The following is a 19,996-nucleotide window of genomic DNA, read 5'->3' as shown; positions in this document are numbered from 1 at the left end:
ATAAAAATATTTTAAACATTATATATCTTCTCATTTAAGAAAGAGAAAAAAATAAATAAATAAATTTGGAGAAGTTTTTTCAGAAAGATTTATTGAGTTTAAACCTTTTTTTTTTCTCTTTTTATTTCTTTTTGGTAAGAAAGATCAGTTCTTTCTTGTCTTACTTGACTAATAGTTGGCAATACCCTTCCCAAGTTACTAAGACTTTTCAATTAGTACTATTGGTTTGCAGACTACTGGTATTATTGGTACTATTGGTTGGGAGACTATTGTAACTAAAGAACTTTTTTTTCCTTTCTTACTTAACTTTATGAATAGTGACCTTATTTATCTTCTTTTCTGTCTTACTAGTTCTGCTTTACTTATTGTCTTGTTGGACTATCTGATTAGATATATCTTCTTTACTTATTTCTTTCTATTTCCCTTTCCTACTAGTCTACCCGTATAGACTAGCCACCTTTATTTTGTTTCATTTTCCCTCAATTTTTTGAAGAACCAAATAAAATTTTAGGCTCCCAAAAAGCATGGGAAAAAGATGAGAGAAAAGAAAATAATGGAAACAAATGGAAAGAAATAGGAGAAAAAAGAGGAGAAAAATAAAACTCAAGTTAAATCTCATTACATTTTATTTTACATGCCCATTCAAATTTTTTTTTTCTCTTCACCAATTTAAAATTTAATTTTTTATTAAATTTAGTTTTTTTCTATGTAAATGTTAAATCACTTGAAGTATAAAAAATTTTTAATCAATTTTAATATTTTTTTTTTTTTTTGACAATCTAAACATAAGAAAATAATTTTTAAATATAATTTTTATTTTCTTTTCTTTGCTATTTTTTTTTTCCTAATAAGTTCCAAACATAGCCTTGAAAAGAGATACCATGGGGAAACAAAGAAAAAGAAAAAATTGTTGGTAAGGTGGTTGAATGGAAACAATTGAAAAGGAATGGACAATGGATCTCCATTGGTATGAGTGTAAACTTTGCAGGCACATAACCAATTAATAGAAATGGACAAGGGACTTTGAATTTCTCAATTGTTATTAAAAATAAAATTTGTAACTACCTCTAGGCCACCAACAATGCATGTGAAACCCAACTCAAATTTGAAAGATGTGTGGTCAATTGAGTTAGTGGGCATCCAAGTTGTACTCGGACTTGGTTTTTGGTCCCCAACATAAATATGAGACCTCTCCCCACCCTATTCTCAAAACATAGTACTCAAGGTTCCTTTTATGAGTTATAATATATATACAAGGAACATTGTAGGATATATGCCAACTTAGTACCTATCAAGCATATAATTTCGAGTATCATTAGATGATAGTATAAGTAAATGAGATAAAAGGACAAAAAAAATGTAATTATGTATAAACAAATAAGACCCAGATACAAAAGAATGTGACTAAGTTATAAAATATTGGAATGTAAGTTAGATACAATGTAATAAAATCAAATTGCACCTATGACATAAAGTGATTTGTACTATTGTTTAATAGGTACTGATTCGATATTGTAATGGGACCTATACATAAATTTTAATCAAATTACTTAATGCATGTTGAATACATATCTTCTTTTTGTTTTAAAAAATAAAAAATCTTATACAAAATATAAGAATTTTTATATAAAAAGTAGGTTTATATTTTGCATACTTGAAAACACTTTTAAAACTTTTTAAAATTCAAGGAAGCAAATTGTTTTTACTTCCACCGAATTGTTGTATTTTGAAAAGAGTTTTTTAAAAAATGAAAGGTAAATTTCTACTTTTCGTATAAGAGTTTTTATATTTTATATATAAGTTTTTATTTTTAAAAGTAAAAAAAATAGAAAATGCATCCAAACTTTAACTTAATAATTTAAGATAATTTAGTCTAGATTTTATGAATTTATTAACTTGAAAGTTATTACTGAATTCTTATGTTAAGTATTAAGGTATATATATTTGACATAGTTGATCTCGTAAATATTAGGTAATAAAAGTGTAAAATAGAAACAAGTGAGGAAAAAGCTATGGTCATATTATAAAATGAGCGATATTAATACTTTACCTTTCAACCTTTTTATGATTTAGAATTTTGTTTTAGAAAGAAAAATTGGAGTGTAACTATAATTGAGAAGTGAATGAGAGAGTCTTGACAATTGTGACATTTTCTCTTTCGTTTGATTGGTGGATTATTGAGTGTCGGTACACTACATGATGTAATGATCATATTGATCATCGAACCACGTTTTTTTTTTTTTTGGTTCGTGTGATTTGATTAATAAAATCTCACAAAACAAAACCATATTAATAAATAAAATGAGATTGTGAAACATGAACTAATTCTTTCTCATTATTCTTCCCTACCTCTTCATATTTCTACATAAATTTTCCCAATTTTCAACTAGAAATTTCCCCCATTTATGGAGCTTTTCCACACCATTTCTATAGTATAATGTAGGGAAGAGAAATGAAGCTCAAAGCAAGAGGCCAGCTGGTGGCAAGTTGTGAAAGCTGCCAAGCAATTATTATTGGACTATTTTAGGCCATCCAACATGACTATTACCTTTGGCATTCAATTATTGGTTGTGGAATCAATTCATGTGACAACCCATGGTGTAAAAATTATTATGTGGTTAAAATTGGCAATCAATAGAATGACATGTAACCAAATGTGATATGAATGATACAAAGGAAAATATTATAGAAACACATTAGAACTTAAAATAGGGACATCCTAATAAAATTGGGTCAAAGGCAAAATTAGAACCAAAAATTAAATAAGAATGTTTAAGTTGTAGCATGAAAAAAAAATGTAATTATTTGAATCTAATTGATCTATAAAAGTTCAATTTAATAGGAAATTGTATCTTATGTAAGCCAAAATTTGCTAGAAACAATGGTTCTATTTAACAACTTTTTTTTAAAGAAAAAATATATTAGAAAAATACATTTGATAACTAGAAAACAGGGTTTTTTTTTTCATAAAACAATTGTAAGTTATTTTCAATTGTTTTTTTGAAGGTTATTTGAAAAAATGATTATATAAATATGGATAATAATTAAAAAAAATAGAGTATTATATAAAAATGTTATTTTAAAATATAAAAAATTGGTTAAGAAACGCTTTAAGCTTCTAAAAGTTTGTTATAATATCAATTTGATATGTTAGTATTTTTAAATTTATTTACTTAAATTAAATCATTTAATAACATATTAGTTTTGCAAAATTATAAAATTTAGAGAGTGTTTGGTAAATCAACTTAATGATTTAAAGTGACTTAATAATTTAGTTTAAGTCAAAATAGTTAATTTATTATTATTATTATTATTATTTATCTTACTTTTTTATATCTAGTGAAAATATATTTAATAACCATGATTCTAGATTCATGACTCATTATAAATTTTTTAATAATAAATATTAATTACTATAAATATGTCAATTTAATAATTTAAAATAAAATTTAAGTTAATTTTACTAAACAATTTAACAATAATTTAACTTAAAATCAACTTAAGTTTTTAATGATAAGTATTAAGATTTATCAAACATTCATTTAGTTATACCATATGGTGAAAGCCTTAAATGGACATTACTAAAATTGTACAATTTATGACCTCCGTACTAGTCCAATAGACGGGTGTCTAACCATACCACGTGAAAATGAAAACGAAAATGTGAAAATTATGTTTACTATCAAGCACAATGAAACATGTGATAGAATGAAAATGAAATGAAATGAAATTAAAATGTGAAAATTATGTTGAGAATTCAACACAATGAGCATGTGCATAAAATTAAAGCAAAATGTGAAGCACGTGACAATATTAAGTACATTATGCAATCTCAAAAAGTTAATCACTTGCAGATCATCCATTCTACGATGCATGAGAGGATAGCAAGCATGCATACGATAAAGCTATACTTGTCTACCTGCATTGTGCCCTAACGAAAGCAAACCTCATATACCATTCAAATATAAGAAGTCTATTAAGAATTTATATACTCTTTCAGTTAAATAATAGTAAATAGAAATTTTGATGCAAGAAGAAAAAAGAATGTTCAAAAATATGGAATGGCACAGAGATATGAAGAATTTGGTGGTTTAACGAACAAATAAATCGGAGACTTTCATGCTAAGGATGATGATAGGGTGAGTTTGAAATTAAAAATAGGATCTGAGATTTTTGTTTTAAAACCCAATATGGATTAGGTATTATCTTTCCTAACTAACCCTGGCTTGCCTTGGTTATATAGATATTTTTTGTACATCAAATATATTTATTTACGATATAATAATTTTTTATTTTTTTAAAAAAAAATTAGCATATCCTACTCCATCACTTTTAATTTTTTTATTATGATGGATATGAGAATTAATTTATATAAATGGGATCAGGTTGGTATGAGGTGACCTATTTTTCAAATTCATTATGTTGTTATCCCTATCGTTAATCCTCTTTATAGACATCAAGACACTCTTTATTTTAGGGTCTCCTTCTTTGGAAATTGGTCATATTTTATTACTTATTTTTAAAAATTATTTTAAGTTAAAGAAGAATAAGAATTTTTTAATATTTTATAAAAATAAGGGTGTTTGATAAGTTATTTAAAAAAAATTAAAAAACAAAAAACAAAAGACTTATTTGAATAAGTTGTTTTTAAACATAATTTTTATGTTTGATTTTGTAAAAACATTGTAAATTCAAATACTCAACCTTTGAACTTTTAACAACACTCAACCTAGTATAAATATAACTCAATATTGAGAAGTTATGATGAATATAATGGGGGTGTACTAAATAGATTTACAAGTGAGAGTAAATGCACTTGGTTGAGAGCTTTTAATGAGAGAAGAGATTAGGTAAGCAAGTTAATATAAACATTATCTTGTCAATAAATGCATAAGAGTTTTCAATTTATAAGAAAACAATCTCAAGTACCTTATTATGCAAAAGTAGGTCTCAACCGATTGAGTTTAAATTCGACTAGTTGGGTAGCCATTTGACAATAAATGCATTGCAAGTACCTGTTTGTCCTTTATAAGGTTTGACAACTATCGATCGGGAAAAACAGAGTTTTTGTCGGTAGCATGTTGATTCTGGAAGGGATAAAACTTTTGGGTGTCTTGATTGGATCTTGATTGGGAATACTTAACTGGTTGAATTGATTCGACTAGTTCAATGTTCCCTTTGACCAGTTGAGTTTTTTCTTACTTAACAACTTGACTGTTTTTAGTCCTGACCTCCCATACACTTAGGCGTATCATTTTGAAACCTTTATAAGTTGATTTTGAAAGAATTTAGCCTAAGGTTTCAATGTACAAGTTGTATTTTTTCAATTTTAAAACGTTTAAGGTTATTCTTATGAAATATGAATGAATGTAATGGAAGTGAATGAAAACAATTTAATCCTAAGTACACCCAACAGATTCATCTTATAGAAAATTCTAAACCTTACGAGTCTTCAAAGATCCATGTCCTTATCCCATTTGAACCTTTTTTGAGCGAACTTGAGTTTTCTTTTGATTTTTTTACTTGATTTACACATGTTAGTACATTTAACCATGTTTTATTTTCATCAAAACATACTTAAAAATCCTTGGGCTAACAAGTTTGAATTAAAATAGAAGATGAATTTGTGTTTAAATTAAAGTAGAAGATAGAGTTTTAATTAGAGAAGAAGATAAACTTGTTCTTTTAATTTAGTTAGTCAAGGTTTATGCATGAAATGTTATTTGTATATGATCATCCATCAATTGACAATGAGAAGACTATATCATATTTTTTTAATCTTCTTCTTTCCATTTAATTTTTTAATAAAAGGGGGATAAAAGTTAATTTATATAAATAAAACGGGGATAAGAATTAATTTATATAAATGAAATAAGGTTGAATCAAGACGACCTATTCCGAACCCATCCTATCAACATAGTGACCTTTGATCTTATTCATAGACTCCAAGGTAGTATTTAATTTAGAGTTACATCTGGACATTGCACCCATTCAATTTGGGTTGCATCACTTTGTTGCATTCCCATTTATGTAGAGTCTTTTTGAAATATGTCTTTCTAATTTTTATATATATTTAATTTAATTTTAAAAATATTTTCTTGTGCAACCTTTCAAGCCCATTTTCTTTGTTTTGACTGTTTCTTAGAATACCTTATATTTGTTTAACAAATTCTTAAGGAATCATCTTTAATTGAACATTTATCAAATATGTTTTTGAAATTGAAAAACTATTTTTTATTCTCCCAAATGCAGATTTAAGAAAACCATTTTCTTTAATTCGAGTTAGAAATTGAAATTAAAGTTAAAATTTAATCCATAATTTTTAATTTTTAAAAGATGATATTAAAATTAATAAAATTTCATTAAACCAAACCTTTTTCTCATTATAATTATAAATTAAAAATTTTCAATTTTTTTTTTAATAAGAGATCGAAATGGCTAACTTTTGGGACTGTATCAATGGTGAGGGAGAAGGTTGGACTCTATTCCTTTGAAGAAGCTCAAGAAAATAAGAGGACTGAAAAAATCACCCAACACTTTTAAAAACTGCATTTGATCTTCAAATGTTGCTTTTAACATTCGATAAACTTTACAAAATATGTCATAATCTCGCCTTTTCTCGTAATAATCAAAACAAAATAGCTTAAAATAGTTAATGATACATGCTTACAAAATCACCAACATAAAAATTGGCAGCTGATCTCTCCATCATCAACCTTGAGAAGATTGTATTAAGGGAGATGCAGGGAGATGAAAGAAAAAACGGTTACCGGCATCCGAGCTCAGCTCTTCCGTCTGCATTGATGCTGGTGTTTGTACAAATCTTCTGAAGATCGATGTAGCCGATAATGGTGTCCTCAAACACTGCATCTTCCAGCTGAGCTTGGTCGAAGGTGGAGCCTGATAATACAGTGTTCTTGAACACAGCTCCTTGGAGATTGGCCTTCCCAAAATTCACCCGGTCCAGAACCGCATTCGTGAAGTCTACGCCTGCAAATATTTGGAAGTCAGTTCATGATCCTGCAGAAACTTAATTAGCTTGGGTTTGTTTTCTCGTCTGTAGTCTGAATAGGTATGAATTTATCCAAAATCTAAAAAGATCGATGCAAGAGTGTCATTAATTCAAATTTTAATTTCAGAAAAAAGTTAAAGGCCTAAGCTAAGCGCACATTTGAATTTTTTGAGAATTTATTCTTTAAAAAAAAATGTTTTTCAAAACAAATTTGAGATCATTTTCAAGTGTTTTGAGAAATAATTGAAAATATGAACAATTATTTCTCAGTATATTAGTGCACAGTACCTTCATGAAGAATCAGCGGAGGGTTTTTTTTTTTTTTTTTTCATATTCAAGTTTTCAAATAGGATTTTGTTTTGAAAACTTGAAACAACTGCTTTTTGTTAATAGTTTTCCAACTTAAAAAACACATTTTAGCAAATTTTGAAATAAAAATAACTTTCCAAGAATTTGTTATGAGAATAGGTCGATTTTTTAGAATAAGTTTGAAATGTTTTCAGCTGTTTTTCTAAGAAATCCATTAAAAACACAAAAAATTGGTGAAAACTTTTGTATTGTTCATGATACCTTCGTCGAGAAAAGACCATTAAACTACACAAAATAGATTGAGAAAACAATAATTTATTTCTAATAATTGTCTTTGAAAACATGGTCAAACAAACATTTTTCTTTTTTGGCTTTTATATTCAGACAACTACCAAACAGATATTAATTTTTTGCTTTTTATATTCAGACAAAATATTGAAAAATAAGACTAATCTTATAAAACAAAACTATACTAAAACATCTTCAAGTCTACTAAGACTCATTCCAAGAAGATTATGAAATGAGGACTATGAAATATTCAAGCAAATTAGTCAGAGAAGGCAAAAAATCAACCTACTTACCTTTGAAGCTGGCTCCAACGGCATAAGCCTTTGACATCACTACCTCGGACATGTCTGCACCATCAAACTTAGCTTCTGACATGAGTGCTGCTGCAAGAGACTTCCCCTTGAGGTTGGATTTCTCGTTTGTGTAGTCACAGAAGCGAAGGTCGATTGGCTTGTCATAAACGCCATTTGCTTGACCGATCGTGTTTCCAACAAATGCCCGCTCACAGCGGTTGGGTTCTGTGGACAATGGAGGCAGCCTCTGCAAACATAAGACAACATCATAATATATAGACATCATCATCAGCAGCAGCAGTAACAGAAATAAATTAGTTAGAAAGAACATGGATGACTGAAGAAAAAGAGGAAATGGGGTTCAATGAAGAGTTTTATAGCTGTGAATGAGGGAACTTTCAGGTGGGAATCCGGAAAAATAAAAGAGCAAACACTATAGTGACAAGAAATTCACATTAATGTTATGATAAACGATGACTGTGGAGAGATGGATGTGTTTAACATAGGGTGGTCCAATGTCCCAAGAAGTTGAGAATTTGGTTTTTGCTTCATTTGAGTGATAATGGAACCGAAAAATGAGAGTATGCTCTTAACCTGACTGGCAGCAATGACAGGCGAGGCAGCAGTCACGGCACAAACAGCAAGAATCCCAAAAGCTACATTTTTAAGTTCCTTAAACTGTGATGAGCTTGCCTTTAGTTCGGGACTATCCCAGCTAGCTGCACTCAAGAACAGCAAACATAAATCATTTATCAGCACGATGAACTGGAAATCATACAAATATACCATAATAGAACATCCCGAAAGCAAAATCAGGCAAGCAGAGTAGGGGAAAGGACAGACAGAAAAGATGGACCATTTGGTAGGATAAAAAGAAAAAATGAATCAAAATCTCATAAGGCATGTTGCAGCCCCAATTACTTGTAAGATCCCCAATTTTCCTTTCCCGGTTTCTTGGTAGCCAGACAAGTATTAAGACTAATACACAAAGTGAAACTTGTATATTTCAAAAAGTAATTCATGGATGGGGCTATGAAAATGGAAAATACAAACTGCTAAAAAAAAAAATCACATTCAGTTTATTCTCAAAATATCAAGAGTAACACACCATGTAAAATGCTGAAACTTCAGACTTCTTAAAAGAAATTCCTGAACTTGGATAAATGAGGTTGAGCTACAAAAGTGTAAGATACAAACTACTGAAAAAGAAAATCAACTTGAGGTTTATTCTTAGCGCTGAATTCAGTAACTAGCCCCAGGGTTCTACTTAGCCAACGTTGAAGAGCAACCTGAAACACCTAACCATTATGTTCAACATGACACCGAGCATGTCAACTAATATAGTGCTTACGCTACAAAACCGACCTTGTTGCTACCATTTGACATACTCAATATATGCAACTTGTAATCATATATTCCAAAACAAAAGCACTAAATCAAATGCCAATTATGGTGTAAAAAATTATCAAACATGGATTGAAACCTCATGTCTCAGTTGATTACCTTGTGAACAAGTTCATTTTAACAGTCTGATTTTCCTAGAAATTCTCTTCCAATTTATGCCCTTTTTTTTTTTTTGTATTTTCCCAAAAAAAAATTTCCATGCAACAAACAATTCATTTCAGCAAATACCCAAACCTTCAAATAAGGAAATAAACAGAGTGTTCACACATAAACAAATGATCAAAATGGAAAATTACCCATCATTCATTTCAAGAGTGATTTTCCTAGAAAATTTCTTCCAAATTATGCCCTGTTGTGTATTCTCCTGGAAAACTTTCCCATGCAGCGAACAATTCATATCAGGCAATACCCAAAACTAAGAACACGCATCATGGATAAAACAAAACATCAAAATTGAGAATTACCAGCTATTCATTTCAAGAGTCTATGATTTCCATAGTAAATATCTTCCAAATTAAGCCATTTTTGTGTCTATTTTCCTGGAAAAAATTTCCATGCAGCAAACCAAATACCCACACCTTCAAAAAACAAAGTCACAACCAATTACACATATATCAATCCAATGCTCAAATTTGAAAAACTACCCATTATTCAATTACGAATTTTCTGAAATGGGCATCGATTTTTCTTGATGATTATCCACCACCATTTCAACTCCATTTCAAACCAACCCACAAAAGCAATACTAACAGTAACAATAAAATTGAGTTCGGAATGTGGGTTTTGTACCAGAGCAGCTGATTCGGAATGGTGAGTGCAGTTCTGGAACAGAAAAACGGTGCCGTTTTGGAGAGGAGTGTTGAAGAGACAGCGGAATCGAGAGGGTCGCCATTTTTTCTCTGTGAATTTGTTTCTTTTGTGTGGGCATTTTTCTCAGTTATCCATCCACGGTGATAGTACATCTGTCTGACGTGGCGTAACGCGTAGGACTCTGCTTATTCGGAGTGTTTGGATACATGGCTCCGATAACCCTGACAGAGGATGGAGTTTTATTCCAGTTTATTCCATTTTTGTTAAAATAAAAATCTATTGATAATGTTTTTTAGGTTGAATAGACTTATAATTCCAAAATCAATAGTCCATAGAAGGAAATTATTTTTACGAAACCTCCTTCAAAAAAGGAAATAAGAATGAAACAATTTTCTACTTCTTAAAATTTTTTATTTATTTCTTAAAAATATATATATATATATATAAATAAATAAAAACAACCTCATAAAAGGTAATTAAAAATGATTTTAATTACTTGTAATAACATAATGAAATTTTAATATAATTTTACCAAAAAAGCAACAAAAACTACTCCCCAATAAAAATAATCCATAATTTGGCCTTTTTTCAACGGTCTATTCCACCAAACGTGACATTGTTCAGACCAAGTCCATTTGTCTTATTATTAACATTTTGTCGTCTCTCTCTCTCTACAACTCTCCCTCGTTTATCGCATTCTCTCTCTTAGGGTTTCAACTCCGAAATGGAGAATTCCAGCTTCTTGTCCTACGAAAAGCTCAACGGCATGGCGACGTGGGTCGGCACCAGCGTGGCATCAGCCTTCTTCGCGTCTCTGGAGCGCTGCTCCTGCATCAATCTGTCCACGGCCGACATGGACGACGACAACGACGATGGGGAGGAGGCCAAGGACCGGCCTTTGATGCTCACCAATGAGTCCCCGAAAAGCGACGTCGTCAATCTTCCGGTTTGATCGTCTCGATCGGCGGCAATTGTGACGCGGAAACGCGGGTTTGATCTAGTTTTATGTGGGTGTGTCGAATTTGAACTGGGTTTGATTTGGCACATGGATGTGTTCTTTATCGCAATTATAATGTGAAAAAAAAAGATTGTTCTTGGACGATTGTTTCAGATTTGGTTCAATTGTTATTATAAGGATTTCAATCTGAATTGGGGGGTCTCTGTTTGTTCAAAATTAGGGTTTGTCAATTGGTTATTCGGTACATGGATTTGAATTTCAACTTGCTTTCTCTCTTTCTTCACTATTAGGTTTTGTTTATTGGTAACTGGGGGAAATGAGCTGTTACTGTATGATATTCCAGATGCTTATGGTAGGTTTTTGAATTTGAATTGGGTTTCTCCATCTGTTTAGAATCAGGTTTGTTCATTGGCAAATGGGTATGTTCTTGATTACAACTATAATTGGAAAAAGGGTTGTTATTGCTTGATTTTCGAGACTTTGAATTGATTTTTTAGGGTTTGGATTTTAACTGTTTCAATCTATTTTCCTTCTTTTTTTTCCCATGCCAGTGTTATATATGATGGGCGTTATGATTCATATATGCTGGTTCCACATGTTACCTCACCAATGTGCCTTTTTGCTGCAATTGTAAAGTCTTGTTTGGTTGAACTTTAGCTATTTTTTAAGCTCAACAAGTGATCTTATATCTGGCTAATTTTGTTTAAAGAGCTTATTGCTCAAGGAAAAGTAAACATTTAATATGGAAGCCAAGAAAATGTTGTTTCAAAAAGTTTTTTCATCCAATATTGGCTTTTAAAAATTGTGATTTTGGCTTTGGCTTTCAGGGAAAGCCAAAAACCGAAAAATATACCAAACAAGGTCTAATGGGTGGGTGAAAGGGATGGTATCATGTGATTGCTTTGGGATTATTTGACTTTCAGGGAATTGAATTGAATGGTTAGTGTTTTGTCCTTCATTACTAATGTGTCATATATGGGTAGTGTATTGAATTCTAATGAGAAAATAAAGAATGTAGGGCTTGTTTGGATACACTTTCTTTTTTTTTTTTTTCTTTTTTTTAAATAGACAATAGTAATAATTTTTATCTAAAATTGTAGAATTTTTTATTAAAAAAGTATGGGTCCATCCTTTTTTTTTAAAAAAAAAAAGAAAGTTGTAAAATTTGAGGTAGTAAAAATTTATTGATATTTTAATTTTTCAAACAATTTTTAAAAATTATTACCCTTTTAATATAAGTTTTTATTTTTTTATATAAAAATTATTATCATTTTCTTTTAAAAAATAAAAAACCAAAAAGTGTATCTAAATGAGCACATCCATACTTGTTATGTGATTGTTTGGAGTGGAAACTAAACTTCAGGTTTATTTGATTTCTCTTCTTTAGAACAAAAATACCGTCCAAATAAATTTGAGATGTTTTTAATTGTTTTTGAGTATAGCATTGTGAGCAACAATTGAAAAAATATACAATACTTTAAAAAAATTTGCATTTTACATAAATATATTATAATTTCATGGGTAATGTTGGTACAAGAACCTTTTCAAACCACAAGATCCTAAGGAATTGTTGGGAAGTGTCGACCAGCCTCCATGGATCCAATAGGTTGAGCTTCGTTTTTTTCCTCTACCCAAATGCTCTCATTCGAATATCTCCTTGAATGATCTATCCCGGGTGGTGGTAGAAACAAGTATTAAGTTCGAGAAAAATGATTTCATATTTGAATTCTCAACAAAATTTAATTTCTAAAGATAATTATAAAAATCGTTTTCAAAATTTATTTTTTATAACCTATTTTTGAAAATATTGTCAAACCACCATTTAATGTTCATGTTTGCCATGATGGGGATTCTTTGTTTGTTGGTGCATTGGAAGAAAAAGGAGGTTCCATATATTCCCTTTTTGGGTTAGGAATATGTAATTAGATGTCTCCATGGCGAGCTTTTCTTGTTAGTCTCGTCAATACTCATTCTAAGATTACTCATTTTTCTTTACTATTAGATTTTATTTTATTTTATTTTTTCGGGATTAGTATTGGAAATATATTTTTTGTTTTCTATTTTTAAAAATAGACAATCAATACATTTTCTTTTTTTTTCTCTTTTTAAAACTAGAAAATAGTTAATATATTTTTATTTAAATATATATATATATATACTTACCTTGCATCTTTAAAAATTATTTTAAAATTTGAAATAGCAAGAAAAAATTAATATCACTATTTACTATATAGTACTCTTTGAAATAAAGATTAAATAATTTGAAAATGTATAAGTTTTCAAATAATTTTAATTATATTTGAATTTTTTTTGTATTTTCCATTGAACAACCAAATATGAAAAAATAATTTTTTTTAACATTTTTTTTCTTTCCTTTATACTTTTTTAGAACCAAACATGACATTAAAATTTGATTCGGATTAAAAATTCATTAGTCTAGAGTTAACCCATAGAACCCTATAAATATGTGGTTTTATATAAAATTTTAAGGGAGGAAAAATGTAAACAAGGACTAAAGAGAGAGAGCTAAAATGTGTCTTCGGTAGGTATGCGTTCAAGTAGTTCGTGTAATACTAACTAAACTCTTATGATGAATTCTGAATTATGTTGTGGTAGGCGGTGCCTTGCTATCCTCGTGTGCCATAGTTCCCTTTGTGCATCATGGCCTTATAGTGCACTGCAATCCCCTTACTTCTTATATCATTTTATGAGAGAACAATTGACTCCACCTTTAACTAAAATTTGTTTCACAATCATTTTTTGTATTTTATTCTCTTTGCTATTTTTGAAATCTTCAGATAATAAACTATTTTAGATATCTTCTACCACTGGTTGGGAAACCACAATACCCAAATGCAACATGAAAAATAAAGCTAAATAGAGAAGAAAAAATATATAAGTAGTTCAACATAATTGCATCTATTCATAGGAAAAGGGATATTAAATTTATTAATAAATTTTAGAAATACACACTTCAAACTTTCTCAATCTTTCTCTATCAAAAACCCAATAAACCCTTTGACTATTTCTCTTCACTCGTTGCTTACTTTTTGCCCCTATCTTAAAATCCTATATAGAACCACATATTTATAGAAATCTATGGGCTATCCTTAAACCAATAGTTTCCTAATCATAATCGTACTTAAAAAAGATAATTTATCAAAACAAAAACTCTATAAATATTGACTCTCCTAAAAATAAAAAATAAATCATTAGAGTCAGCCTAACAATATCCACCTTGACTCAAATTCTCTCAATCCTACATAATTAATGAAAATAAACATGTATCAAGTTCAAACCCTCATTGAACTTGACTCGAGAAACTATTCTTGTATTTTTCATAACTTCATTTTTTTTACAATTAGTCTCATCTTTGTGCCAATGACTACTCTTAGTTAAAAACAGAGTCTTAATCATCTTATTTCACTTTTCTACTTTAACAACTTCTTTAACACTAGCAAAAGGCTCATCATGGCTTGGTTCCACCTTCATAGCTCCTAAAGTTGTTTTCCCAATCAAGGTGTATAAATTTTTCATATTTTTCCTTTTCATGGCTATCAAAGCACCTTATTAATATTTATTATAATGTTCTTTGAAAAAAAAACAAAAACCATAGTTCAAAGTGAGCCCCTAGAGAAATTAAACTCATCCTCAACTTAGGAACATGCTTAACATTACTCAATATCTTCACAACATCATCAAACATCTTCACCTTTATGGTATCAATCCCAATGGTTTTTGAGCTTGAATCATTGCTTATTAGGGGGATATTAGTATCACATTCCTTATAGGTATCAAACCACACATATGAAAACAACGTTTAGAATCCAAAATCCAATGATCAACAAAATTTTCTTCAACTATAACAAAAATAACATAGCCTTCCCTTATCAAATTTTTCATTAGCAATACTAGTAAAATTTGAAGTCTCTTGAGATTCAAGATTTTTTTATGATGGTAATAACACTTCATATCCCTTTAGAAGCATCGGGAATGATTATTTCTCCTATCATAATATTTCCCTTGCGATATACTCCTACCATGACGTGATTCAGAATTCATTCTAAGAGTTTGTTGTGCATGAGACGAATTGACTATTTAATATCTTTGGTCTCTCAAAGAGCATATGACACCTCATCAATTGTCAACGTCCTCTTTCTAATTAAAATCATAGTCACCACTATCTCATATTAATTTTGTAGGGATGCATATAAAATAATAACTTTAACCAAAGCTCGTCTTGACATCTTCAACCAAGGCTCTGATAACACTTATCGTACATGTGAAAACTCTAATACCACTTGTTGTGCACGTGGAAGCTTTAATACAAATACATTAATGGAAAAACATAAAATAAAATCCTCCACACATAAAGATACACAAGGTTTTAATATGGTTCGAGTGACTATACCTACATTCATATATAAGAAATAATATTCCACTATATAATAGAAAATATCACAAATGATAGAAACAAATACTATTATTGGGTTTTGAAACATTGCATGTTTTCCTACTCATCATATTTTCACCCTACATCATGAGCCTTCTTGCCCCTCTGTATGTCTTTCTCTCTTTCTCCTTACATTCACACCCTATATCACAAGCCCTTGCTTCATAGGGTATCTCACTCTTCCTCATATCTCTATCTACCATGTATAATCCTCACAAACACATTTCCCTCTCATAACTTTTCCCCTCCTAGCCTAGAATATATAGAGATATTCATAATACATTTCTTTATTCTATAAAAAATCTAATTATAATTACCTATGAAATTATGAAATATTCTACTTAATATTCTTTTTGTAAAAAGAAGCCTATATCAATTAAAAATGGGAGAATTGAGTTTTACACCCATTTGGGCTTGAAAATTGGCCCAAGATCCTCATATTTCTTGTATTTAAGCCCAAAACCTAGTGGATGGGTGAAAATTGAGTTGAAATACGTTAATTTTCAAAATTTCCTGAAATGTCCTTGACTGTCAAAAAGAAAAAGAAAACAACTAACTTCCCACTCTCTCATTCTTTTTTTTTTCTCTCTCTTATCATTCACCTTATCTTTCCTTCTCACATATTAATTGGTGGGACACCTAAATTAATTCTTTACTAGGAAGGTGTTACTATTTCCATCAATTATTCTTCTCCCAAAAACCATGCCTAATAAATTGAATATTGGAAATCAATGGTTAAAAATGATTATTACTACATTTTTAAAGTAAATATTTTTTAAACACCTCATAAAATATTTTTTTTTAACTTATAAAATATATAATAAATATTTTTTAAACACCTTAAAAAATATTATTATTATTTTTTATCCAATATATATATATATATATATCTTTAAGGTTATAGACAATTATTTGAATATTTTCTCTATTTTATGGATAATACATTGATATTGTCTTAATATATTATTTTGTAACATGATCATCTTTTAACTAATGGTAATAATTAATTTTTAATTGAATAATATATTATAACTTAATAATTTGAAAAATATTCAAATACTCTTTTAAATCTAAAATAGATGTGGGCTTGACATGGTTTAAATTATTAAAACATGATATCATTAAGTCAAACAAATGTATCATATTAAGAGATGCGTACGTAATTATATCATAATTTTTTTTTCCTTGTACATGATATCTTTTGTATAAAGTTTTGTACATGAAAAATAACAAAAACTTTTGTTATGTAAAGAAGTATAACAACACATTAAAATCGAAAAGAGAATATAATGGAATACAAATTAAATAAAAATCACCTTAAATAGGGATATAATAGAAAACATGTAAATGCAAGAAAAAACAAGTTTAGATGAAATTTAAAATAAAAAATCAAAGAAAATAAATTAAAAGTAATAATATAAAAACCGTAGAATCTTCAAAACTATAATTACAACAAAAAAAATTATTTTAAATTAACTTGATAATTTAAATTAACGATTTTTTTTAAAAAAAAATTACAAATGTTACAAAGATAATTTTTTTTATCCTTTTTAATTCTATTTAAGTATGATTTTTTTAATCTCCGCTGACATTATGTTTATAAAGGTAAAATAGTAAAAATATATATTTCATTAAGTTTCCTTGTAATAAACACTTTAAATGTAATTCATTTAAATTTTATTTGCTATGTTTTTGAGAATTCAAACTCGGGTTTTATAGTGGTTCGACACTTCCTTACCTACGTCCACTCTCCTCAATCTCCTAACCGAGTGAGGGTTCCACTAACTTGAAACTTCAACCAAGCTTCCAATCTTCTTACGCTTGGATTCTGACTCCAATGGGCTCTTATACAATTTCTTCAAGATTCAAACCTCTTGAAGGCTTTAACACTTCAATTTTTACAAAAATGAATCCCTTAACCTAACTCAAAGATAGTTCAAATACAAAACAAAGCAATGATGACTCACAAGGGTGCACTAAAGGATATGCAAGTGATGATTTAACGCACTAAGAAAGAATTGAGAGCTTTTGGTCAAGAACAGATAGGTAGACAATTGATTGCAAGTGTTATCTCTATCATAAATGAAGTGGAGCTCTCAATTTATAGGTTTTTAAGATCGGGAGCCAAAAACAAAAAAAGGGAGCATCGACCAGTCGAGCTAGGGGTCGACCGGTTCACTAGTCGTTGGAGCATTTAATGCTTTGACAGGTTACCATTGCCTCGACCGGACCTCGACTGGGAAAGGGTGAACCTCAACCGAGAAGAGGAAGCTATTGGATGAGAGAGAGTGTTTTTGGCACTCCTCGACCAGACCTCGACCGGACAAGGGCAATCGGTCAACCAATTCCCCAACCGGTTGAGCCGGTTGGCCAGATTCTCGACCGATTCAGCCTTTTGGCCTCAAAAACCTATATTTTTCAATTCCTTTCTTTTCTAACACTTAGACAAGATCTTTAAGTGAATTAATGTACCAATATTAAAACATTTTGCCTAAGGTACATTTGATAAAACTTGGGTTTTAAAGAAATCGAAGTTTTAAACGATAAACCGAGTTTTCTAAGATGCATGAAACGGTATGAAAATCCTAAGTGCACCCATGCATTTATCTTACATTTGTTTCCTATGATCAAAAGTCTTCCCAAAGTCTCGATCTTGTATCAATTTGGTCATTTGATGAGTTTCCAAATTTATACCTGAGATTCTTTACCATTCAAAACAATTAGTCACTTAACCATGGTTTGTTATCATCAAAACCCGATTAGGAGGACCCTTGGGCTAACAATCTCCCCCTTTGGTAGGGAAAATCTAAATGACATAGTTTGGTAAAAAAATATTCATAATTTTTCCTCATCAGTTATTATATGTTGCTTATATTGTCTTAAGTCATTTGAAACAATGACACTAATGTGCTATCCATTTATATTAATTTGATTTCACAAAAAAAGGTAATACCTAAATATTATGGTTAATTTTCCTTTATATAGGATGTAAATGTAGTAAGAAAAAATATTGTTAAAACTACTTAAATGAAATATGCAATTACAAATTTTGGATGATGAAATTTAAAATTTAAAATTAAAACAATTTTTAGGTGAAGGAATGTGTGGGGAAAAAGTGTTCAATCCTTAGATGATAAGAAAAAAAAAAGTGCAGAATTGATTGAAATCTTGCATAAAAGGTAGCCTTGTACACCCTTGTATAATTAATATATTTGCCTCATACAGTTAGTACATTTGTCTTGTACAGTGAATGTAATACTCTTTTATAGTTAGTGTAACACCCTTATATAATAGTGTAAATTTCATATACAATTTGTAGGTGACAAAGAAAATAAAGAAATGATTCAAAATCAACTAAAATCTTTCACAAATGGTAGTCTTGTACACCCTTGTACACTTAGTACATTTCCCTTGTACAGTCAATGTAACATCATTGTATAATTGTGCAATATATCCCTCTTAAGTTGTGTGTCCACGTAGGTATATTAATCTTATTTCTAATGGTTTAACTGACAAAATGGTGGATGAATTAAGATTAATTTTTTTTTTCTCAAACATTATTACTAAGGAAAGTATCGGAATTTCCATGTGGAAGTTAAATAAATTGCATGACATGAGTTTGCAATTTGTGAGTGGTAAGGAAAATGAAAAAGTGATTCAAAATCGATTAAAATCTTTCATATATGGTAGCCTTGTACACCCTTGTACACTTAGTACATTTTCCTTGTACAATTAGTATAATACCATTGTACAATGGTACAATATATCTCTCCTAAGTAATGTGTTCACGTAGGTGTATTAACCATATTTCTAATGGTTTAACTGAGAAAATGGTGAATGAATTAGGGTTAATTTTTTTTTTTTTCCCAAAACATTATTATTGGGGAAAATATCGGAATTTCCATGTGGGAGTTAAATAAAGTGCATGACATGAGTATGCAATTTGTGGGTGACAAGGAAAATAAAGAAGTGGTTCAAAATAGATTGAAAATTTTTGTAAATAGTAATCTTATACACTGCTTGTACACTTAGTACATTTCCCTTATACAGTTAGTAAATACTCTTGGACACAAATTTCATATCCCCATAGTACATGTATGCTTATATGTGTATTAAACATGATTCTAATAGTTTGATTAAAAAAATGACGAAAAACTTAAATCCAATTTTTTTATGAACATATTACATTTTTGTGAAAAAAAAAATATACAATTGACCAATTCCTTTATTTAATTGTGAACATAATATATTTTAAAAATAAAAAAGAGTAATCAACAAATGAAATTTAATTCTTTTTATTATCTTCATATAAAAAAATAGTATTAAAGAAGGTCTTCAATTTTCATTTTTAAAAATAGTTTCATTTTTTTAATTAAATGTATTTTCAAAAAGAGACAATATAGAAAATAAAAATTATTTTTAAAAATAAAAATATAAAAACTAGAAAAAATATTTTAAAACCAAATTCA

At 29.3% G+C, this 19,996-nt stretch overlaps 2 protein-coding genes across 2 annotated transcripts; one reads left to right on the top strand and one right to left on the bottom strand.

Moving 5' to 3' along the window:
* Positions 1 to 6,518: 6,518 nt before the first annotated feature.
* LOC100267488 (thylakoid lumenal 17.4 kDa protein, chloroplastic) lies at positions 6,519 to 10,239 on the bottom strand. The gene is made up of 4 exons (XM_002275958.4): positions 10,096 to 10,239; positions 8,497 to 8,621; positions 7,903 to 8,149; positions 6,519 to 6,990 (listed from the first exon to the last, which is right to left on the bottom strand). Exons 1-4 carry the CDS (start codon positions 10,232 to 10,234, stop codon positions 6,767 to 6,769), a joined length of 735 nt encoding a protein of 244 aa, XP_002275994.2. The 5' UTR covers positions 10,235 to 10,239; the 3' UTR covers positions 6,519 to 6,766.
* A 475-nt stretch (positions 10,240 to 10,714) lies between these two features.
* Positions 10,715 to 11,265, top strand: LOC100258972 (uncharacterized). The gene has a single exon (XM_002275931.4). It carries the CDS (start codon positions 10,841 to 10,843, stop codon positions 11,066 to 11,068), a length of 228 nt encoding a protein of 75 aa, XP_002275967.1. The 5' UTR covers positions 10,715 to 10,840; the 3' UTR covers positions 11,069 to 11,265.
* The last annotated feature ends 8,731 nt before the right edge of the window (positions 11,266 to 19,996 follow it).

Source organism: Vitis vinifera, chromosome 16, assembly GCF_030704535.1.
Source record: "Vitis vinifera cultivar Pinot Noir 40024 chromosome 16, ASM3070453v1".
NCBI lineage: Eukaryota > Viridiplantae > Streptophyta > Magnoliopsida > Vitales > Vitaceae > Vitis > Vitis vinifera.
The sequence above is the reverse complement of the archived record's forward strand: the minus strand, read 5'-3'. Positions and strand labels throughout refer to the sequence as shown.